This window comes from Clupea harengus, chromosome 15 (assembly GCF_900700415.2).
Source record: "Clupea harengus chromosome 15, Ch_v2.0.2, whole genome shotgun sequence".
NCBI classification, from domain to species: domain Eukaryota; kingdom Metazoa; phylum Chordata; class Actinopteri; order Clupeiformes; family Clupeidae; genus Clupea; species Clupea harengus.
In genome coordinates, this window is record NC_045166.1 from 24,794,193 (window position 1) to 24,819,411 (window position 25,219).

General features: G+C 43.4%; 1 protein-coding gene across 2 annotated transcripts in view; it reads left to right on the forward strand.

Moving 5' to 3' along the window:
• The window catches only part of ppp2r5a (protein phosphatase 2, regulatory subunit B', alpha isoform), a 58,848-nt gene that overhangs the window by 12,456 nt on the left and 21,173 nt on the right, over positions 1-25,219 (forward strand). For both annotated transcript variants that reach the window (XM_031581164.2, XM_031581165.2), the window contains exon 3: positions 15,929-16,125. In XM_031581164.2, the coding sequence (XP_031437024.1) occupies positions 15,929-16,125 (197 nt within the window). The remainder of the gene's footprint in view (positions 1-15,928; positions 16,126-25,219) is intronic.

A 25,219-nucleotide genomic window follows, 5' to 3' on the forward strand; every position in this document is an offset into this window, starting at 1 on the left:
GAGTGCACTGTAGCCTGGCGCATGTAGCATGTAGCATGTATGTTCCCAGCCACACCTCTGTAGTTACTCCTGTCGTGACACTCACACCAACTCTGCCCAAATTGCATCCGTTTATGTCCGTTGCCAAATACCTCCTCAACAAGTTCCAGTGCACCTTACCCTTTCCTTAAATCATTCTCCATTCTCTTCAGGGTATGCAATAGTTCCCCAAATGCCATTCAACGTCTTTTCTCAAATCATTCTCAAATCGTTCCTGTGCAACTCCTATACCTAGTGCTGGTTCTAATTACCTAAACGTGATCATTTCACAGATTTACCGCTATAGTGGTAATTCCTCTTGTATTGTATTAAAAAAACTCACACTTGAATATAGTTTGGAAAGCAAGGCATCAGTGACAAATACCATGATCTGCTTTTAAAGGCCATCAATCAAATTATAAAATGTGTCATTTTTACTTTGTATTTGTGCTGCATAGTTTAACTAATGTTACGCTGTAAATAATTTTTCCCAGTAGGAAGTTAGAAATTACTACTTTCAGTTAACTTCCCAGCCCTACATCAGCCACTCCTGAATTATTTCCAAATAACTATCCTGTCCTCTCTTCCCTCATCTCATGTACTCCACGGCAAGGTTATTATAGTTAACGAAAACTAACGAAAAAACGAAAACGAGGTGTGATTTTTTTTTTTTTTTTTTTTCCGTTAACTGAAATAAAAATAAAAACGAAGCTTTATAAAAAAACGATAACTAACTGAAACTGTATTGTGTCTTTACAAAACTAACTAAAATAGAATTATAGAGAAAATGTCCTTAGTTTTCGTCTTTGTCAATGTATTTCATAGATGTCAATTTATTTCATACATAGCCTTTTAGTCTATCTTCCGCCGTACCACTTTTAGTACACGCCCCTCACCTGGTTTCATTGCGGCAAAAGTCGGGAGAAAGCGACAGAGTCCTATTTGGGATTACCTGGAACAGTAACGTGCGGTGAGGTTCGTGGCTGGTGAGGCACTGACTTTACAAATATATAAACCCAATACAGTAGCTTAAATCACCATTCAATTGGCAGCTTGCACATTGACTACTGGTTGTTTTTCATATCAGCATTCTTTACACACACATAGGTAAGGTAGCTACATACCGTTGGCAGCTGCTAGCTTGTGATGAACTCGTGTTAATATGTGTGATTATGCACTCGTGAATATGAACTCTTACGAAGTTGCACAGGCCCCCTGAGGGTCTCCACTGTACGTCCAAAACCAAATCTATTCTTGAGGTTCAAAATATTTACAAAGCAATTTGGCTTTGGATGTGAGAAGTCGATCGAGTTATCTTCTGTCCCGTCGTTTGAAGCATACATTTTAGCTACGGCATTGGTCTCCCATTATTGATCAATTCACGTTTTGATTGAAAGTCCAGTTATGAGAAATGTTTTAGCTTAGCTATAGAATCTTCCATTTTCGTAGTCAAGGTAAAATATAAGAAGTGTAACGGCAGAACAAGCATAAACCCAACCGGTGGGCTCTCGCATGCTCCCTTCATTAAAGCAGAGGTACTGTTTGCCTCCTCTCCGTGCTTTTTCACTGCGGCGTTACGTCAGATCAGCAAAACTAAATAGGTTCTACGCATGCGCTTAACCCAGTTTGTAAGGGATTGCGCAATCTGAGATGAGGCACAGCTCGTCGCTGCCTCACCGTCTCGCTGTCTCCTGTCTGTTTGAACAGGACATGCGCAAATTCTGCCTGACACACGTCTGACACACGTCTTTCATAGTTGTCTTTTGTGGATGGCTGTTCATTTGTCCTAAGTGAATACTTTTTTAAAAATGGTATGTTTGGTGATTTTGTATTACATATTATTTATTGTAGCTTGTATTCTCTATTCATTTTGAGCATTTTGTTTTGCAAGCAAAAACATTAAGCTTCCCTGACTTGCCCCCCCCCCCCCTGGTCTGTTGCATTCCGCAGTAAAGACTAAAACTAATACTGAAACTAATAAAAACTAAACTCAAACTAAGCATTTTCAAAAAATAGAAACTAAACTAAACTAGCAAACCCGCTTTAAAAACGAATTAAAACTAAACTGAAATTGAAAACAAAAAGACAAAACGAAATAAAAATAAAAACTAGTGAAAAATGCAAAACTATAATAACCTTGCTCCACGGGAGACCTCACAGTGAGCCTCTACCCCTCAGTAACAGAAACGCTCAAATTAAAACGGGTCTGGCCGCTTGGCGAGGCCTCTGAATGTCATGTTGATCCCAGAGAATGGCCCCTGTGGAGATGTGCTCTCGTCCCCCCACAGAGTCTCCGGCGTGTCAGGGCCCCCGATCGACCCGGAGCTCCATTTATAGACACGATCGTTTCGGCCTCCCGTGCTGTTCTGTTCTAACCACTGCCAGTGTCCGACTCGTTATTATGAAACCGGTGCATCCGACCAGCGGAGCCAGAGGCACATTCACACGTGTTGTCTGCGTTTACTCTCACTCCGTCCTGCTGGGGAAACATAATGGCATCTCTCCTGATGATGGATGGATGATCGTCCCCAGGAGGCCTTCCTGCACAGGGATCACTCATCATAGTGAGTTCAGTGCCGGGGACTGGAAAACAGAACTGTAAGGATTCTGAAACTCTAGTGGACTTTTTACTCTTTTGCTAATGAAAGGTGTTATTTCAGTGGTGACATATTTGGACCTCAGAAGTTCTTGCAGATTGTTTTCCAGATCTGACACGAACAATTTCAAAGGTAAAAATCAGGAAAATAATCTACTACTACTCATCTCGGAGGTATGTTAAGCACAACCAATCAGAAAAGAGTGGGAGGTAATTTGAAAAGAGTCAAGCCAAGACTGACGAATCAGGATATTGTTTCAAACTTTTTGAATCAACCAGTTTCTCATTTTGCATATTACAGAATCCCCCCTTCACACACACACACACCCATTTGGACATTGTGCCGCCATTTGTGCCCATGGTCTCTCAGCTCTGTTTCATTAATTTAGCTGTAGTCGCACTATGAGGCAAATTGCATTCAATAAAGATTAGATCAGATTAGCCAGACCCTAATGAAATGACAAAAGTTTATTGATTCAAAGCTGGGAAATGGAGATTACTTACAGGATCAGCCAAGCGAAATCACTGGGGCCGAGTTATTTACAGATTATTTGTTTTAGGTCTAATGTCTGATTAAATTCAGAGGTGGAGTACGTTGGGGTTGACCTTTTGGACTAAGTGGTTGACTTGGAAAAGCTATCTTGATTTGTATCGGTAGTCCAAGTCTCCTTATCCAACGTGATATCACGGCATTATGTACATTGTATGAACAATTCATTTGAAATATGTAAAACTTTTGAAATGGAAAACGTAATAGGTTTTTTTTGTCAAAACATCATATATTATATATTTTATGACCAGGGTGAGTAGGAGTCTTGCCTCCTGCGATGTCATTGTTGCTTCATTGTTGGTTGTGTCATTTTTGTTAGTAATTGTATTCATGATTAATAGATGTAATTAAAGCAATTTATATTGCTGTTTCTAATATTTGTTCCATGTCATTCGATTGTATATATTTATACTTTGTGGTTGATTGAGAACATTTGTGAAGGCTTATAATTAGGGTGGCTTTTCCCCCTCCAGGTCAGCTCCTGGGAACTTGTCTAACTGGCCCGCCCTGTTTTTATGAGACTAGTCTGCAGTGAACTTACCTCACCTAATGTTGGTTTGATTGGTGTGGGAAGATTTACCTTAAGATGCTTAACAAGTAAGGCCTGTCAATCTAACTGAAGCTGATGTATGCTTACTAGGTCACCTGAAGACGGGTTCTTGCTTACAAGGAAGACTTGGCAAGAGGTTGTCAGTTGACTTCACAAATGTTCTCAGACTTCTTTTTGGAGAGGAGGGGTCAATGGGGTTGGAGAAAGCCAACGGTGGCAGAGTAGAGAAAGAGTGAAGTCAAAAAAGTAAAGGTAGAAAAACATGCAACACAGTCAGGGTAGGGTAGGTAAATAACCTTATGTGTACTCTTAAAATACCATAAAGAATTATATGCATGAACTAGGACAGGACAGTGACAGGACATAAGTGCAGTCACCACAAAATCTAGGTACGTGAAAGGATAAATATGACTTGTGTGTAATGATTACTAACAGTTGGAATTGGCTCTGTGCTTGGTCATGAAAGAGTACTTAATGACACAGAGAGGGGGGAAAAAGTTTGAAGCCTTTGTAAGTCCTCTCAGTCAGTTGATGTGTCATGTTAACATGGAACCACGTAGTAGGTTCTTCAGACAAAGTGAAGTAGGAGGTTGAAAGATCTGGTCTTGTGCCACGTGTGAAGACGTAGATTGGCTGGGGACCGTTGGAGGGAGGTTTTTGGTGTCCTAAAACTTTGCTACTGGTTCACGCTGTTGCTGTGCAGCAATATCTCTTGACTTCACTGTTGAATAGTGTTGCAATAGTTTCATGAGTGGGAGTGTTCACAGATAATTGTGTGTGTGTGTGTGTGTGTGTGTGTGTGTGTGTGTGTTTGGATAGGTGAGTGTGCAGCTCCATTCGTTTCTGCCCTGGGGAGAACCCATTGATGCTTATCAGTCAGGATTCAACATTACACACACACACACACACACACACACACTCGCACAGCGACTGACAGGAATGGGCCAGGGGAGAGGGGCTACCCATCAGCTGCAGCATAGATAGGAGGAGCTCCATAATAGGGTCACCATGCCCCCTATATATCCCTGCTGTGGAGGAGCTCCATAATAGGGTCACCATGCCCCCTATATATCCCTGCTGAGGAGGAGCTCCATAATAGGGTCACCATGCCTCCTATATATCCCTGCTGTGGAGGAGCTCCATAATAGGGTCACTATATATCCCTGCTGTGGAGGAACGGTTCCAGGAAGTGGTGGTAGACAGACAACCTGCACTAGCAGTGACAGCTCCCTGAGCACACATATCGATCGCCACCTCACACACACACACACACACACACACACACACACACACACACACACGCGCACACGCATTCACAGCTACAAAGAAATACTCCCTACGCACATTCCTGATTTAATTCAAAACGTGTACCAGTTTGACAACCTGGAGCCTTATCTACTCCGGCCACGTGTACGTCACACCACGTCACACTACAGGCCTGTCACCACGGCATCCCAGGAGGCTGTGCAGTCATCTGGCACACCAGAGAGGGGTTCCCAGGCTCCTGAGGGCCTTGCGTTAGGATTGTCCTTGAGCAGGACATTCCAATGGGGCTGGAAGGTTTTATATATTTTTTTTTTCATAGAACACACACACACACACACACACACACACACACGTGCTCACACAGGCACCCCAGAGACAAAAAACACCCCCGTATTTGCTGAGCTAGTTGTTTAGGACTGGCTGTTTTGATATCTGCTAGGGATGTGCTGTCCGTTTGCATTTTAAGTTTAATAGGTCTCTTAAATGTACATATACCAGGTAAGAATATAGTAATGTATAATTAACCTTCTCCTCAGCAGACTATAACTTGATAGTATGCACTTTGTTCTGCAGTATGGCAGTGACCCCAAGCCAGTAAAGCAGGTTCGAACAGATAGCTTTGTAGAGCTTTGTAGATCAATCAAGAGAAGAAAAGAGCTAAGAAAAAAAAAACTGCTTTCTGTGGGTCAGGTTCTCTGTCTCCTGTGCTAGAGGATCAGCCATGCTCCTGCTGGAATGTAGATGCTCGTACCTGTCAGTGGAGAATTTGGGTGGGGTGGAGGTGGTGTGGGGTGGGTGGAGGTGCAGGGGTGGGTGGGGTGGAGGTGGTGTGGAGGTGGGTGGGGTGGGTGGAGGTGGTGCGGGGTGGGTGGAGGTGTTGTTTACCCTTCGCCCTGAGGGCTTTGTGTGGGTGGGACGTCTTTGCTTTTTAAATATTCTCGGTTCCCTGGTGTTCTAAATCATGCCTGCTTTAACATTAACGCCTTACCCCGGGGTCGCTGCGGATATCGTGGGATACTGGAGGGGAGGTGGGGTGTAAAGCAAGGCTGGGCTGGGAAAGAGACCCGATCTTACCTCCATCCTTACCTCCATCGTAAAGAGACCCGACCTTACCTCCATCGTAAAGCAGTCATCGGCTCCCCGACTGGCCGACGTTTTTTTTTCTTTTTCTGATGGGTGCTTTAAATAGCAGCTCCCTGCCACACGGCAAAAACCTAGCCTGCTGTATCTAGTTGCTAAGTAACAGCACTGCTAGAGAATCACAGACATGCACACACAACACACACATACCTAAAATGTCCAGACACACACACACACACACACACACACACACACACAACTCTCCTGCAAAAATGCATGTATGTATATTCAGACTGCAGACGCCCACACACACAGATACGGTTTTTTTTCCTCACTCTGGCGTGGTTTTTATGTACATTTTAATTCACTTCAATTCATATATTTAATATTATGATTTGAATTTTATTTTGGCTTGTGATCCTGCAGGCCAAAACATTCAGATGTTCAAAGGGAGGGAGACCTAGAGAGAGAGAGAGAGAGAGAGGACGTGTTGGCATGTGCGTGTGTCTGACATTGTGTTCTCTCCCTGTCGCAGTAACTTGTTTGTAGCCATTACTTGTGGGGCCATCTTGTGTGAGGTGAGGTTTAGTATCCTCAGGCCCACTCCGGCCCCTTGTTTTCTGTGCCACTCTCTCCATGCCTACTGTTCCTCTCCCTCTCTGTGCTCACTCTTTTTGTTCTTTCTTATTTTCTCCTCACATCCGTGCTTCTTGCTTCCTATGGAAGAGAGGGAGGGAGGGAGGGAGGAAGGGAGGGAGAGGTGACAAGTGACATCTGTTGAATTATATCAAAGGTTTCAATCCAGGATATTCACTGGGCGGAGACTGAAAAGTGTGTTTATATAGAGTTGGTGATATTTTGCACTGTTCAGTGGAAGACACTTGTCTGGACAGTGTCAGCACATCTGGGCTCATAGCAAGAGTTTGGCAAAGATGTCTGCAAAGCAGACGTGCACCACTTGTTGTTCTTGATGAAATATTACTAGTGAGAGACCGGATCTATTCTCTATTCTATGACCTGTTTAGGCCTCCTATATGGAGATGGTATATCTGTTGTCAAACCTCCTGCCTGCATAACACTTGAACATGGTCTATGAATTTAAAATGTACCGTGCTCTAGGGTCTCTGTGACTGATCTGGTGTCAGTCTTGCTGTGCTGCTGTGTGACTCATGCTTTATGGCTGCCTCCAACAGAAACCCTAACCCATCACACACACACACACACACACACACACACACACACACACAGACGCCTCCATTGTTGGCCAGGATGGTCACACGTGCTTTATGGCTGCCTCCAACAGAAACTTCAAGGCTGCGCCGTAGGCAATAGCTTTCCCCTCCATCAGCAAATATTGGCCCTGGAGTATAATTGTGTCTCCCGCAGCCCATCACTGTGCCCTGTTGCTGGGCTATCTGGCTGCGAGTGAAGCTGTATAACCAAGGACCACTCAAACTCCAGTGACCAATACGATATGGATGCCACATGCACATGAATGGGATGAAACTGACACTGAATCCATTTTTTTTTTTTTTTTTTTTTTACTTGACCTGCTACATGAGTGTATCATACTCCTGGATATGTATTCGTTAAATACATGGAACAACAATGTGCAGAACACAGTGATCTGCTGATGGGTCACCGATCTCTGAACATAGATACCTCTCATGTGAACACAGATCTACTCCATGTCTGTTAAAACCCCCCCTGTCTGCCCCTGTTTTTGATGCCATTAAAGGGCCTCTTAGATGTCCAGGAGAGGGCCCCCATCCTGTCCCAAAAAAACTTACATTTAGTCATTTAGCATACGCTTTTGTCCAAAGCGACGTACAAGGGAGAGAACAGTCAAGCTAAGAGCAATAAAAAAAAGCATGGTGTAACAATAAATACTACTTTACATGAGAATTAGGAAAAACAACAACCTAGAAAAGAGGAAAAAGAAGTGCAGGAATGTAACTGCTGAAGTGCAAGTTAAGCGCTAGTCAGGTGCCTTTCCTTATTTGATTTTATTGTTTTAGTCCTGTCTGTCCATTAACTAGATTGCTGCAAACAACAAAGCCCTGCCTCTCGCATGACTCACAGAATTATGAGCTAAAAGGATTTTGAGTCTCCTGTCTTTCCCTCTCTCTCTCTCTCTCTCTCTCTCTCTCTCTCTCTATGTCTGTCTTTTTCTTTCTTGTTTGTCTATCACTCTTTTTAATCCCAAATGCCCTCTCGTCTAGGTCTGTTTTTTTTCTCTTCTCTTTCAGTCTCTCTCTCTCTCTCTCTCTCTCTCTCTCTTTATTTATCTTACTTTCGTTCTCCCATACTCACTCATAATGTTCCTTAGGGTAGGGATCTCAAGTCCACTGGGTTAAAGGAGAAGGGGAGGGGGGGGGAAGTCCCGGCTAGTGTAGTTACGTAACGGAGGATAACCCAAAGCCGCTCACATGCGCGCACACACACACACACACACACACACACACACACACATTCAACACAATACAACACACAGCACACTGGCTCTAGGGCGGTCCTCACCGAGTGCATTGCCAGGCTGGACTTGTGGTATTGTGGTGGACTACTCTTTTTGTGTCCTTGCCAGGAATCTCTAGAGTGGTGAGCAGGAAACGCTGAATGGCTTGACTTCCTGGTTTTCCCCTGTTCAGCGTGGACAACAGGGCCAGAGTGCTAGAGGGCACTGAAGGGGAAGGAGACTGCTGGCCCTCAGGGCTGGGAAAAATGGGCAGGATGTTGGAAGCCATGTTTGCTGTGACCCTAGATGTCAGTGGAATCCAAGTGTCTAGTGACAGTAGACACACACCTTTGGACACATATAATGTTAATTTATAATCTCTATGCTGGTTAGAGTATAACTAACCTCTATAGAGACTGTGAACCTTTTCATGCTTCTCTGTCTAGATCTATAAACGTTTATAGGTCTGGGGTTATCGTTGGCACGCCTTGCATTTATTCTCTTCTTCTTTCACTCATTTGTTGTCCCTCAAGGCCATTTGTCACTTTAAATCCATGGCTGTTTCTGTACAAAATCAGAAACGTGTTCTACCAGTTAAAACTTCTCCTTCTCTCCACCTCTGAAGTTGGCTTGTAAAAAATCCGTCTGTTGAGAAACTTTCTTGTATTTATTGCCCTTCCCCTATCGAGAAGACATTGTCTGCAGAGATTCCAGGACTTCATAAAGCATAAAGTCACTGCGCAACCCTTTGATGGTATTGCAGAGATACCGAGTGTAGCTAAAAGGCTAAATTTAGCGGAGGCCATTTTAATGGGAAGAGCCAATAGTAGCTGGTTTTCCATCCATCTCTTTAATGCAAACTTTGACCGTTGAACTAGGAAATCTTGAGTGAAAATGCATTTTTTTTAAATTTGCATAAATTCTAGTCAAATAAGAAATGAATGAGCTAGAGGGGGGTGGAATAACTCCTGATTCACATAGGGTATAATGCAACTAGGCGTCCTTGGTTGTGTGTGTGTGTGTGTGTGTGTGTGTGTGTGTGTGTGTGTGTGTGTGTGTGTGTGTGTGTGTGTGTGTGTGTGTGTGTGTGTGTGTGTGTGTGTGTGTGTGTGTGTGTGTGTGTGTGTGTGTGTGTGTGTGTGTGTGTGTGTGTGTGTGAGATCAATTCAACAGATTCAAACACAAACAGACAGACAGACAGACAAATCAGCAGTTAAGAGGGAAAACAGCAGGCTTAGAAACTGCAGACCTCTTTCTATGCAGAGCGCTCCCAACCAGGGCACTAAATGATTGTGTGTGTGTGGCTGGGGTGAAAGGTAAAGCAATGTGTGTTTGATGGTCATTTGGTGTGTGTGTGTTTATGTGTAAGCATAAAGTGTGTATGGGCGGAACTGAGTGAAGAGGTGATTGTGGTGGCACTGTGAGTGTCGTAACAGAGTGTGTGTGTGTGTGTGTGTGTGTGTGTGTGTGTGTGTGTGTGTGTGTGTGTGTGTGTGTGTTTCCATTTCTTTTTGATTACTTCAGTGCCCAGTCCACCCTCCACATGCAGTTGCCACATGCTCCGCGAACTATAGCCATAAAACGCCACCATTTACAGCCCCAATAAATAAACGCAATGATAATGACCACCATATCAAAAGAGATAACCAAGTGTACAGTCTAACAGACACAGCAGGTCAAGGAAAGGAACATGCCTGTGTTTTACAGGGCGCCATACACACATGCAAGGTGTGTTTTTTTTTTATTTCACCTACACGTTCTGTACCAAGAGTAAATCTGTAACTGTGCCACCCCTAATAACTGAAACTAAATTGGATCAGACCTTGATGCAGCCGGCAGGAAAGTCTACAATTCAGAAGCCTTTTAAGGAGTATTTTTTTTATTGGGTTCTGCCCAAGCCGAGAATAAAACTTGATGGTTTGAGGGGAAGCCACACACACATACACACACACACACACACACACACACACACACACACACACACACACACACACAGACGCCTCCATTGTTGGCCAGGATGGTCACACGTGCTTTATGGCTGCCTCCAACAGAAACTTCAAGGCTGCGCCGTAGGCAATAGCTTTCCCCTCCATCAGCAAATATTGGCCCTGGAGTATAATTGTGTCTCCCGCAGCCCATCACTGGGCCCTGTTGCTGGGCTGTCTGGCTGCGAGTGAAGCTGTATAACCAAGGACCACTCAAACTCCAGTGAGTTTGTTTCCATAAATCTAAGAGAGCTGTGTTGAGCTTGAGCAGTCTCAGGAGTTGGTCTGTCTATCGAGTGAAGGTCAAACGTATAAGAGAAGAAGAGTCCGATTTGATATCCCAACCTCTTGTCTGATGACCGCTGCGGTAGCTTATTGCATGGAGGCAGAATGCATTTAAAAGCTGCAGATACACTGAGTTGATCGTCCTGGTACGATGAATTGAATCTCCTTTGTCTCATCAGTATAAGAGTCTGACTTTGGTTACGGTGACAAAGAGACAGACAGACAGAAAGACCCACACAGAGAGGGACAGACAGAGACACACACACACAGTGAGAGACAGACAGAGACACACACACAGTGAGAGACAGACAGAGACACACACACACAGAAAGAGACAGACACACACACAGAGAGAGAGGCGGTGTTCTTTGTCTGGGCGGATGGAGACCGAGTATCCTGTGACAGACACTGTGTTTCCTGCACCACGCAGTCCTCCCACCTACAGTGGAGCGGCTGCAACCACAGAACAGACCCGAGCAGTGGATCTGTGCACTGGGTTCCCCCAGCTTGTGTTTCTGGTGGGGCTGTTTATGCAGCAGATCTGCGAAGGGACTGAGAGTGTTGCTTTAGAGGAGGCTCTGGGCTCTGGGTGGGTTTCCTGAAGGGTGGAGGGGGATGGAGTTTTTTTTGGGGGGGGGGGGGGACCTGGAGTGGGGTGGCATGGCGTGGCTGGCATTCCTCGGGGGCCCTGGTGTGTCAGCCTGAGCCAACAGCTGGCGCACACTCAGCACACGTTTGGACGACCTCTCCACCTCAGAGGTGCCAGGGCCGGGTGAGGGGAATGTAAATCACATGCCACTTAAAAAGCTCACTCTCTCTCTCCATCTCTCACTCACTCTCTATGTGTCTCCGTCTCTGAGATTTCTGTTTGTCTTGTGCTGTTGCTTTCTCTCCAAGGATGCTTCTCTTTTTCTGTCTTTCTTTCTCACACTCTCTGATGCTATTTCTCATGTTCTGTCTCCTCCTCCCTATCACGCAGTCTTTCTCTCTCTCTCTCTCTCTCTCCTGCTTGCTCTCTCTGTCTCTCACTCATTATCTCTCTTTCTCAGTCTCTCATTCACTCTTGTGCTCTGTTGGCTGTGTGTTTCCTGACCGGTTGCCAGCCAGGAGAGAGGCAGGGACTTGCCAGACCATAGAGGAATTTGGCAGTGGGGCCAAGCTTGGAGAGGAAAGGAATACAAGACTGCCAAAGTTGTAAAGGAATACAGGGGTGAGCAGGATAGAAAGACGAGTCGGGATGGAACGATCCAAAGATCTGAACTGTTGTTTTTCTTTCTTTTTTTTTTTTTAAACCCAGCATCCTGTTCTGATCAACAAACTGCCGTCATGGCAACTAGGACTGGGCGATTGAATCCCATTTTTTTTTCAATTATGATTTTGGCTTCCAACGATTAACAAAATAATTCAGATAAACGATTAATGTGCTCTATTTGTCTTGTGTTATGAATCCAGCGCACCGCTTTCCTTTACAGTGGTGTGCATTTGTCCCTCTCTAAAAACCCATATTCACTCACAACCAGCTGTGGTATGTTTAGTGCAGCTCGAGCTAAGATGGCTGAAAGAAACGTGCCGTTACATTTGTTAGCAAGCTAAAGATATTATACTGTATGCTACAGGCCTAATCTACGGGGCAAATAACTACTGGCAGAAATGAAGCCAATGAGTACTGTATACGACTAGTGGTGTAATGGGAATGTTTAAACACGGAGAGATTTCATGTTGAGTCGAATCAGTTCTCCTGTGTATCAATGTCCAAATCCGAGGAAACACCAGCTTGTTCAGGGAAGAGTTATACACTCTAGTTTTCCACGACACCCCTGTTGAAGACGCGAATCCCAGACTTAGTGTTATCTGTCAATGTGTTTAGAATGTAATGTTGCCTACTTTTATTTTACACGTTTTCTTGTGCTGAAATAATCACTTGAACAGCTCGGTTTGGGGTGATTCAAAATGATGGACTTTCTAGTATCACACATCACATCCCCCACATAAAAAAAAAAAAAAAGAGCTGAATGACTTTTAGTGGATAAAAAAAACCTGTGTTATGAAGAGATATATACATTATGTTCTTGGTTTACTTAAAGCCTTTAGATAGGTATGTGTAGACTAATGTTTATGCTGAGGTGATGGCCATTGTTTGAATTAAATGGAGTGGGAAGACGGAGTGTGAGTGGGACAGAGTGTGTCTTTAGGAGAGAAAGGGAAAGAGAATCAACAGCTCTGATGGTGACCCCATCCTCTCTGAACCGTTTGTTATGTCCATCTACACAGATAGACATATGTTTACTCTGAATCTCATGAATATCTGTGATTTGATTGGACTAATATGACACTTAAAAAATGTGGATGCCGCTAATATGGCGTTTTAATAAGTTTAACGTTTCTTAGCGCTGTTCAAGGCTAAACATCAAACATAAACATTAGCCTACTGACAATGTTAGCTAACTAACATCAGCTAACCAACGTAAGTTAACACAAAGCTAACAAAATTAGCTAGCAAGCTGCAATAGTTTTCAATCATTATCATTTCACAAAGGGCATATCTCTGTGCTGGATAAAAAAGGTTAAAAGACAAGACAAACTTTTATTTCATTCTGAAATTGGCTCGTTTTCCAGTGCATGTTTGAAACTGCGGTACAAGACGGCTGGAAGAATAACGACTTCTTTGACTTTAAATTTGTCCATAAGTGATCATTTGCCTTCCCTTGCCTTCCTACTTTCATCTTACATGATTCAGTTGAATACATAGAATGGTGGAACAAAATACGTATGTTCAGTATAATAATATCATGTTTTAAAGAGAAACAAGATTAGTTTGTGTAATTCCGATGTAATATGGTTTAATTCATCGTCGTGTGGGGGTAAGAAAAAAACCTGGGACTACATAAAATACAATGCAGAACTGCACAGAAAACAGATGTGTAGGGACCCTAATCAGTCATGGTCACATTTGCATGATCGCTCAAACTCTGGTTTTATTGAAAGCATTCAACATTTTTCTCTGCTCTGGGTTAAGGTTGGGGTTGGAAAGTTTTTTTTATATATATATATAGTTATAGGCCTACAAACCACTTGAGTGTACACAATGATTTCTTGTCCATAAGTTAGTTAGCTCACTGAAGCAATAATCTGAATCTCTCAGTTGTCATGACCTGATATGTTGCCACTCTCAAAAAAGGCAACTTAGCCTTTTAGCAGGCCTACTTGTTTATCTGAGGTGATTTACATCTTGGTGTGGGTATACAGTGTTGCTTCTCCACCATGTTTGTTCTCCCTGGATACTGAACAACAGGCCGCACAGTTTTATTAGTGTGTGATTGCATCAGCACGTTCTTCTTAAAGGGAAACAGGCATTTTTCCGACCTGGGCCCTATTTTTTAGAACTTTTAAGGACAATTAACGATCAAAAACGAGCTTTCTAGAGGGAAGGGCGGGGAGGTGAGTCGAGTTTGTTTGTCGGACATTAGGCATATTTGGTGTGTTGGCTATTGAGATCAACTCTCTGTAGTAGCTGTGTTACACTTGCTAATGAAGTGTAGACAATTGCAGTTGTTTTTGGAATAGGTGTTGGTGATGTTTCACCTTACAGCAATTATATACCTACTTATCTTACTTGTATAATTGTAAATATCTAAAGTGAATTTGAAGTTTGTACATTGATTTTTGGAGACATTTCTTCTACTTTTTACCCTCCTATTTTGTAGGATGAGAAGTTATGGTGTTTGACATTTTTTTCCCCAAAAAAATCTGCTGTGCGGAACAATTGATGCACCTGAGTTGACTTTTTTACCATGCACTGTGCCTATAGTTAATCGAGACAATAATCATTTTAAAATTATTCAAATTCCTTTAATGACCTATAAGATTATATACAGCAAGTGGATACAATTCAAACTATAACAGTTTAGACTTAAAGCAGCACAACGGAGGAATTGCTAATCGGTAACGAGATGCTAAACCTAGCGAAACCTGTTGAAATTTGATTACTTTGACACTATGACAAACTAGTGAGTCAACAACCTTCCTAACACAGTCAAACATCAAGCAAGTGCAACATAAGACAAAGCAAGATGGCAAATAAGTGACTTACTAGTCCGGCAGAGAGTAGTACCCGGGCAGCTTCCAGAAAGCTACATAGCGCAGTAATATGCCTACGCACCCTGGTATGGCAATGGCACAGAGGCTATTCTCCTTATTAAACGTCATTGTAGCGCCCCAATTGTTTTACGCTGTTATTTTAAGGTACAATTGCTAATCCTAACCCTGAAGTACAATTGCTACATACTGTTACTTTAAATCTGCTTAGAAACAGCGCATGCTTTTACACCTAAATAAGAAATTGCGCAATAAAATATGTATAAGTGTGAGAAGGTGAAATCCCTCCCCTTCTCACTGTGGCCCTAAGGGGGATCAAGGACTGGACTCCCCTTCCTAAATGGTTGGGTCCGGGTTCCCCCACCCCTGTGGAGGGGTCCAATTAACTTTAATTGGACCAATTTAGCCCAATGGGCAGCCTTACTTAAGGTGCACCTCATTGTTGCATGAGGGAGAGGACAGACTGAACATATTTCATTTCAACACCTACTCTTCATAATAGTTCCGAATACATGTGAAAACCGATATAGTTGCATTGACTGATACCAATGTTTGCAAAACAATTGTTCCATGTAAGTCAACGGGAGTGGTGCAACTTTTTTTCTATACGGCTCTGACATAGCTCTCTGCTGCAAACATGCAAATATGTTATTTGAAATAATTATTATCTATGTTTACTATAGGTTGAGTGCATGATGAACTTGTGCATTTGTTGAATGGACTGTCACTGTGTATCCTCTGACACAGTTGTAGTCTATTCCCTGCCCTGTCCCACAGGGTATCAAACCATTCTTCCATATGTTGAAACTCTCATGTCCATGTAGCTTGCATAGAGTAGGAAAAAGAGCGACCTCTGATGCTGCAACACAATCACACTTTGCATTTTGCATTGCTGAAATGCGTCTGTAGTTGCTATATAGGGCCCGCTCAGATGTGCAAGATATATTCAGAAGAGCTCATAATGAATTGCATGATAAACTTCTGATTCTGACCTATTCTAATCATAAACTCTGTGTGTGTGTGTGTGTGTGTCTTTGTGTGTGTCCAGACGCCCCCTCCACCGAGCAGCAGGAGCTGTTTGCGCAGAAGCTGCAGCAGTGCGCCGTGCTCTTTGACTTCATGGACTCGGTGATCGACCTGAAGAGCAAAGAGATCAAGCGGGCCACGCTCACCGAGCTGGTGGACTATGTGTCCACCAACCGCGGGGTGCTCACCGAGCAGGCCTACCCAGACATCGCACACATGGTCAGTTACACTGCTGTCTTTCTTTTTTTTTCTTTTTTGTTTGTCACACGTCTGTTTTCTTTTTCTTTCCTTGATTTTTCTTTTATTGAAAGGTTAAAATGATGTGGCAGAGCATAATAGGCACAATATTTGGAATTGTGGGAAGGAGAAGTGGGGCCATGATTGTTTCATCTGCTGTCCTGTGGTATCCATTACCTCCAAGTTTGATCATTTGGTTCCATGTGTTGGCCACTTTTTGCCGTTTCATAAACGTGAATAGGCGCCCACAGGGATAGCAGAGGATTGCTCTGCATGAACAAAAGTTTGTAATAGATGTTATTAAAATAAAAATATACTAAGGCTGAATTGAGAGAGCCTAACTAGGAGAGTTGTTGCTCATGCTGGTCATTCTTGTGAGCACTGGCAACTTATACAAAACACTGGTTAGTACAACAAGTCTGTTCATGACTGGTCAGTGCCCTCGGCACTCTCCGGCAGTTAGTGCAAGGTGCCAGAGCCATTGACTGGTCACTGGTGACTTGTGAATTAGCTGTTGTTTATAAGTGTGTGTGTTTGTGTAGGCAGGGGAGTTGCGTGCATACACGTGTGATCACGTTAATAAGTAGCTGTGAGCCGTGTTATTAAGGAGCTACTTCTGGCTGGTAGACTGATCCTCGTCATAACTAGCTGTGGGCAGAAACTAGATGGACTGTGTACAGGCTTACACACACGCACACAGTATATACAAACATTTATATTGTAGCTATACTTTAAAGGCCGAAATATACTTCTACGACTGCATTGGGGATGGAAAGACGGACGGCTTTGACGGACTCTTGAACATTTATGGTTCTCCGACGGTTGTGGGTGTTGCAAAGCAATAAAAAAAAAAAGATGCCAGACCAAACTTTTTTGCTTCGATTTTTTTAAAGTTACCGAGAAAGACACTGTGCAATGTAAAAACCCTGTTATTGTAACTGAAAAATACATCTGAGGGGATTTGCGAGGTGTCTGTGGCAGCTATCTAATGTTAGCATGCTATTACCCACAAGGTAAACAGCGATGTATTGACGGAGACGGATAGTAACAAAATTTGGGAGGTGCACGTCAGGCCACGGAGAGGTGCTCGAAGAGGGTTTGCAACGACGGAGAGGGCTCTCCGTGTCTCTGTGTCTGCGTAAATAGACGACCATCAATTGGGCTTAACCTGTCAATCATTATACTCTCAATCCACTTTTAACCATCCTGACATGCTTCCATCTTGGAATATTCCTTGACAGTCCTTCATCGCTGCACTGACCAGCAGCTAAGCATGTCAGTAATGTCACTGGAGTAAATATTTGGAGGGATTATCTTGGATGATCTGATTAGTTTCCGATGGGAGACAGACCTGCTATGTGTAGGATTTACTGTGTAGCTGGACAGGAATGCAGCAGCCAGAGAGCTCAGCTGAGTTTTCCAGCCCTTAATTAGCCTCCCACTGGAAGGTTTCACCCAAAGTGAGCTCCTCACACACACTCCGCGTTTGTGGACGCTGTGAGGAAGGTGCATGTATTTGTGTAACGGAAAGAGGGAGAGAAAGAGGGAGAGAAAGAGGGAGAGAAAGAGGGAGAGAAAGAGAGAGAGAAAGAGGGAGAGATCGATGAGAAAAGAAGGGAAGTTCTCTCCTTTCAGTAAGGGATTCTTGCCTGAATTGACTTTGTGTCCTGCACCGTAGGTGGTGCTGAGGTAGACCAACAGGTTGGGCCACCTTTGCTTCCGTGGGTCATGTGGAGCATTGCAGAAGTGATCCCCCATGCCCTCATACCTCCTGCTGCTGTTAATATTGAGTGGGTGGGAACGAAGGGATGCCTTGAGTTACCGCGGCAACAGGAGGAAGAGGACGAGACGGAGCACAACGTGACTCATCATCGCTCAGTGTGGCATGGTAACTGTTGCTGTGAGTCACGCTATGGCATTTCCACAAGGGATAGAAAGTGGAGTGGAGTGGAGGGGTTGGGGGAGGTGGGGTAGATGATGATGATGATGAAGATTATGATGATTATGATGATAATGATGATGATGATGCTTTGGGGAAGAGCTGAAGCAGTGGGTGGGACTTGCAGGGCTCGCAACATTTCTGAATCCCTGTGTGCGCAAAACAGCTTTCATCTCAGCTTTTCTGGTGCACTGTTTTGCATGGAATGCTGGTGTAGCAGAGGACTCTGGCATCCAACACAACTCGACTAACGCCTTTCCAAGTAACGCATACGTTTCCTGACGGACAAATCATAATCATCAACTCATCACTTTATTCATCATGATCAACAACTCCGTTCTTTCAGCGGTCAAGGTTTTTCCTCCAAATAGCAAGTGAAAAGAGCAAAAAAGGCGAATAAAGGAGGGGTTTTTTAATTCACTTAAGGGATCATTTCTGATAGCCCGTCGGACTGGGTATTAATTGTCCCAGCACGTTGGGATATGAATTCTGCAAGCCCTGGATCTGTAATCGTCCCCTGTCCCTGACCCATCCCACCATAGATGCATAGGCCCTCACCTGCGTAAGAGTTAGCTCTCATGAGGTCACTTCCTGTTGCTGGGCAAAATGCAATACAGCAAATTAGGGCTCTGAAACTAAGATGGAGGACAAGAGTCTGACCATAGAATTTAAAAAGCAAACTCTTGCAGTTCTGTGAGGCTGAAAACCCCCCACTATGCCTGGTATTTCGTATCTAACCACGTACCTCCTAGAGACTGTCTTATGAATTTGTCCAATTATGCCATACTTTCATATAGATTCTGCAAGCACCTCCAACGTACCAGTGTATTTACAATTTCTGTGTAGTGTAATCATACGTGTGTGTGTGTGTGTGTGTGTTCACTCTCTGTCAAGAGTGTGAGTGGCCAGTAAAGGAAATCTGATCCTAATAAATTTACTACAAGTAGGTGCTGATGAACTGTCTGTGAAGCAACTCCATGTAATTGTGTTTTCTGAAGAAAGTGCTATTAAGAGAGTGTTATGTTTTCTCAGAGACGTGTGTGTGTGTGTGTGTGTGTGTGTGCGTGCGTGTGTTCTGAATGGTGCTCAAGTGAGATTGCGCAGAGGCTGCCCAGGGCGTCGTGATGACCAATTTGTTCTCGCTTTCCACCCTGCTGCTGTGACATTCACAGCATTCACTCATCCCCCTCTCTCTCGTTCTCTGTTGCTCCATATCTGTCATCCTCCCTCTCTCGCTCTCTCTCTGTGTCTGTCTGTCTTGTCAGTTGAATCCAATCTATCTTTTTTTTTCTCAGTAGTAAATCAGGTTTTTTACAGGCTCACTCATATATATATATATATATATATATATATATATATATGAGTAAAAAACCTATATATATATAGGTATATAGGTATATATATATATATACACACACACACACACACACACACACACACACACACACACACACACACACACACGCACACAAGCAATGGCTGTCCTTGATGAACTCTGGCAGCTCTATCAGTTCATTTCATTTACAGTATTGACTACATCAATTCCATTAGACCTCTCCCTCCTCCTCCCCCTCTCTCTCTCTTTTTTCTCTTTCTTTCTCCTCCCTCCCTCACTTCTGTCACTCTCTCTGTTTGACATTGCTTTTAAAAACGGAGTGATGACACACTCAGTTGCATAATTGAGTCCAGTGTGAATGACTCATAGTTAGTGTGTGATTGCTTGTGCACACACACAAACAAATGCACACTGAAAGCCTGACAGTGTGATGATGTTATGAATGAAAGTCACTTCATAAAAGTAAAAGAAAAAAACACAAATTTGAATCAGTAATGGTTTACTTTTCAGCCTCTTTTTAAAGTTTGGAAATTTTGTAATGCTTGACATCTACATATAATTAAGTAAATATACCCCACTAGTATCTGTTTGGCCTGTCTTGGTTTCCTTGTTTCCATGACGTCCTAAACCCAGTGCATTCCACTCGCCCCCAAGTGACCCCTCATCTGGCTGCACTTGCGTCATTCCTGGCGGGGGGTCATGGGTGACTAACCTGAAGTCACCCAAAAGCCTAACAGGGGCTGCTGGGTATCTGCTGGTCCCTGACTGCTTTCTACACACATAAACACTCACACACTCACTCACACTCTCTCTCTCTCTCTCTCTCTCTCTCTCTCTCTCTCTCTCTCTCTCTCTCTCTCTCTCTCTCTCTCTCTCTCTCTCTCTCTCTCTCTCTCTCTCTCCCCCCCTCTCTCCCTCTCTCTATCTCTCTCTCTCACACAAACACACACGCACACACCTGTCCTTGAACTTCTTTGGGGAACTGCAGTGACAGATAAAAGGCTTTGTTGTCAGGAGGGTGTCACCATGGTCTCTATCCCGTATCTGTGGCAGGATGTCCGAGGCATCTAATGAGCCTAGCCCGGATTATAGGTGTGTGTGTGTGTAAATTAGCACGTTTATTTGCGTCCGTGCACGTGTGTGTCTGTGTTCTTGAGTGCAGTTAAATCCCTGTGTGTGTTGGGGGGGGGGTGGTGGTAATTGGCTGGATGTTCCATTCTGTAATACATACATACATACATACATACATACATACATACATACATACATACATACATACTGTTTACAACCATGATCTTGGTTCTTTTGACCTGCCTGTTAACCAAGTTTTAATGTGAGGGTGGTCCATGTTGCACTATTAAGTCTGCATTGTTCTGCTCAGTTTGTCAGGGCATTATGACTTGTGGCTCATATTACAGGCTACTGCTATTAGCTGAAATGTTAGCTGGGGTTGAGCATATCTTCATTAACCCACAATGCATTTGGTCAAACGATGCTATAAAGTGGAAGCAGTTGGGGCAGCCCTGTGTTTATGAGATGATGATGATGATGATGATGATGATGATGATGATGATGATGATGTGGGTAGTGTGACTGTCGACAGATGGGAGAGTTTCGGGGCTTAAGTGTGGTGGAGTCTGTAATTATGTTGGAATGTGTGATCGCTCTGCCTCAAGGTATTAGGTGTGGTTTGTAGGTCAAGCCTCTCCTTCTCCTTCTCATCTATTTTTCTATCTCTTCTCTGTCTCTTATCTTTCTACCTCAAGGCAGAAGGTGTCATTTATTTGTCCTAGCCTCCTCTCGTACAGTCTTTCAAACACGCACACACCTTTCTCGGTCTTCCCTGTGTGCCTCTATACCTCTGTTTCTCTTGACAGTTATACCCTGACCTTGTGTTTCCATTCAATCTGATTGCTTGTGCAATCATCTCCAAAGGTGATAACGTAATGACGGACTTACATTTTCGAGTATGCTGTATATGCCTCTTTTCTTTGTGTATTGACAAATGTGTGTGTGTGTCTCTCTCTCTCTCTCTCTCTCTCTCTCTCTCTCTCTCTCTCTCTCTCTCTCTCTGCCTGTCTCTATCTATCCTTATCTCATTATCACTTACCCACACACACACACACACACACACACACACACACGTGAACACACCACAGCCAGCAGCCTGTGTCATGTCACTTTGCCATTTCCGGCTTCCAGCTGCCAGTTGTCCTGGCAGAGCCGGTGCCAGTGGAGCGGAAGCCTCTGCGTGGGTACTGGGCACCCGGCTCCTCTCCACTAACCACTCCCCCCCCCCCCCCCCCCCCCCCCCCACTCCGCTCAGCAAGGAAGGAGCAGGAGGCCAGACTCTAATGAGCTCTCTGGGTCCCCTCTCCTGCAGAGTGATGGGCTTTAATTGGTGCTCCCACAGCACAACATGGCGCCCAGTTACACCGTGACATACTGTCACCGAGCTGGAGCTGCAGGTGGAGGCTTAAGATACTTACTGTTGAGGTAACTATGAGGTACTATTGTTACTACTTCAATTAGGACCTCCTGCTGGGTAGATTCTATGACGGTTTTCAGTCTGCATAGCTGAGCGATGCTAATTGTTGTGTCAAAGTTATAATTATTGAGGCAGATGTGGTTATTTTTGAGTGCCATGACGTGTGTGGTGTGAATGCATAAAATGCACGCCTGTGAGTTTTTATGAGGAATCTCATTTTCCTGCAGCAACCGATTGAATCTGCACAGACACACTATTATATAGTAGGCAGCTGTTCACCGCGCATACATGTTGTATGTTTTTGCCATCATATGAAAGATGTCCAAGCCTGAACACGAATGCAGTGGTCACACATTACATTTACAATTATTAATTTAGCTGCTTTTATCCAAAGCGACTTACAATACAGATATTGGCTGCACTCATGTGCTCCTCGGATTGGTCCGAGGCGTTCTTCCGACTTTGGTGTTTTCATGTGATTTAAGTCGGAATGTGGAAACAACATGGACGCTACAAACAAGGTGTGATGTATGTTATAGCTGTTTCTAGTATTTGCGTGACAACGAAGAGCAAAGGAAATGGATGAAGTGAGCAACGAAAAATGAATAATTTAAAACATGTGCATGTCAATCATAAAAATGACTATTTTCTCAAAAGTATGGCATTGGGCACGTTTGAGAGACAAAACTAACATTTGCCAAGTTCTCATTAAAATCGCTTAGACACAATAGTCCATACTTATTACTGTACTAACTGTATTAATCGTACTTACACCATACAATACTTCTTAAACATTGTATTACTACTACCTCATTCACTTGATTTCATTTCACTTATTACCACCACTAAAACTTACACCTGCACTTTTTATATACCATCATATCTACACTTCTTACCTCAACTGCTGCTAGTCCCAATTCTGTTCATATTACATATCTATTTCTTACTGTACATTTCTATTTATTTATTCACTTACTCCACTTTACATATGCACATACTCTGCACTTTTATTGCTATTTTTGCACTTCTGGTTGGATGCTAAACTGCATTTCGTTGTCTCAGTACTTGTACTCTGTGCAATGACAGTAAAGTTGAATCTAAATCTAAATCTAAAAAATAGTGGACTGCAAAGTGATGACACATCCTCTGAGGTCTTACAACTCCTGTTATTCTGACTTGTACAGAGTCCCTAAAGTCCCGTACGGTCATATTTTTTATTTTGTGCACACAATCCTGTTAGTATATACATACTTAACATATGTCAACCTAAATCTCTCCAGTTCTTATGAGAAATGGGCTATAATGTTTCTGTAATGAGTCAGTCTGGGACGGTCAGACTGTGAGAGGAGCTTAGAGCCCAGTGGGGGTGCAAGGGCATTCCGTACACTAAGATCTTTATAATGAATCTCATCATTGCCACTGGCCGTAATCTTTGAACGACACCTTAGGTTCAACTCTCACACCTCCCACTCAACCTCCCTCAATTACTCCACCGGACGAATGATGGAGTGATATAACATCGATCTTCAGATGCAATTAATCAAATTCATGTTTTTTTTTTTTTTTGGTATACATGCTGAGTCACTAAATATAGTCTATACCATTTTAGTTTCTCAGTCACATCAGTGCAGGTACATGTAAAGTTTATGCTAGTCCTAAATAATTGCATTGTTTTAATAATTGAATAGTGATCCAAGCATCAGGAATAAATTGTATCATGAGGTCTGGTAATTCTCACATGGTAGTTAATTACTGCTGAAGCCATTGACCATTGATTGAAATCCATGAAAATCAATGAGCCATCCCCACAGCTCACAAAGACAAACAAAAGAGAACACATACAAGCAAATTGCTATATTTGAGAGGTGTTTCGTAAACTGGTCTTGTTCGCCCAGAGATAAGAAGCTAATCAGTGATGCTGAATATTAAAACATTGTTGGCTAGTAGCCTAAAACTGCTACACAGATGTAGTGAGCCGCACAGTGCGAACAGGGAAGTCTCTCACTCACACAGCGCAGCAGTCTAATGGACTTTGTAACGGACTGGCTCAAAGTACGCAACATAAATGGGGAGACCACCCACGATTTCAAGTGAATTTAATAAATAATAATAGGAGTTTAACACAGACTAGAAATAATGAAATAGTAAAGCAATAAACATTAAATAAGTGTGGTGTAAGTTAGTGTAGAGGAATAACCCAAAATGTGGTGTGGATCAGTATAGGAGCAACAAACAAAACTCAACGGAAGCACAAAAGCTTCCGGAGGAGAGAGAGACCGCCATGTTGGAATCGTAGCCCTTTTATCCTCCAGCCAATCACGCGCACCTGAGCAGAGACAAGGACAAAACCAATATCTGCCCGTGGGCGGGGGTTAGCTGGGCCGTCACAACTTTATTGTGCCGTTATTTTAATGATCATAGAGGATATCTTATCAAACAAGAGGTGTAAAAGAGTTGCCATGACAACAGTGACCATAAGATCCTGTAGAGGTTTTGTCATAATTGTAGAGTGGTTGACCCTGTGTTGTGTCACAACTGTCACAAGGGTTGATTGAATCTGTGCAGGAACTGGTTGAATCTTAGGAGGTGTTGCCATGACTACACAACGTCTGGTTGATTTCTGTCACTTGACTACAGAGAGTGTGAGGTTGTTTTTATTGAGTCGGAGCCAGCTTGTGGAAGTGCAACAGTCGGCAGGAGGGGCGGCCATAATGGGCTGCAGCATCAGCAGACTCATGACGAGGCTGCTCCGACAGATTCCAGACGCTAAAAATAGAGGACCAGAAAAAGCGTCTGTGAGGAAAAACCCAGAGGAAAATTGAGGGGAGGGGAGGGTTGGGTAAGGGAAAGGAAGTAATGAGAGCAGTGAAAGAGGCAGAGAATACCTTGTTACTGCTTCCAGTACATGGGTCATGCAGTGGATGGCAGTGTGAGGAGCATCGGTCGGCTTCTGGCTAGGTTAGCTTGTAGCCAGCCCTTGCTACCAGGAAGTTAGCTTTAACTACCAGCACCTGGTTCTGAGCGGTTTGCTAATGATTAGCTTCCTGGTGCCAGTATCTACTGTGCCATCCCCACTTTGAAGGGTAAAGCAAGCAATAATCTCATGTTCACTCTTATCGTGACCAGCTTGCTTCAGTATGTGTAATATAATGGAAGACGGTTGATGTTAATGAATGGACATTTTACCACTGAATTCTGCCACTTTCATATACGTTGCTGCCTCATATGTGGGTAGTGTTAGTGAAAAAGGAAATGGTAAAAATTAGTAACTTGTATCTAAATATCCCTCTCTATTATTAGCTTCAGTGACTTC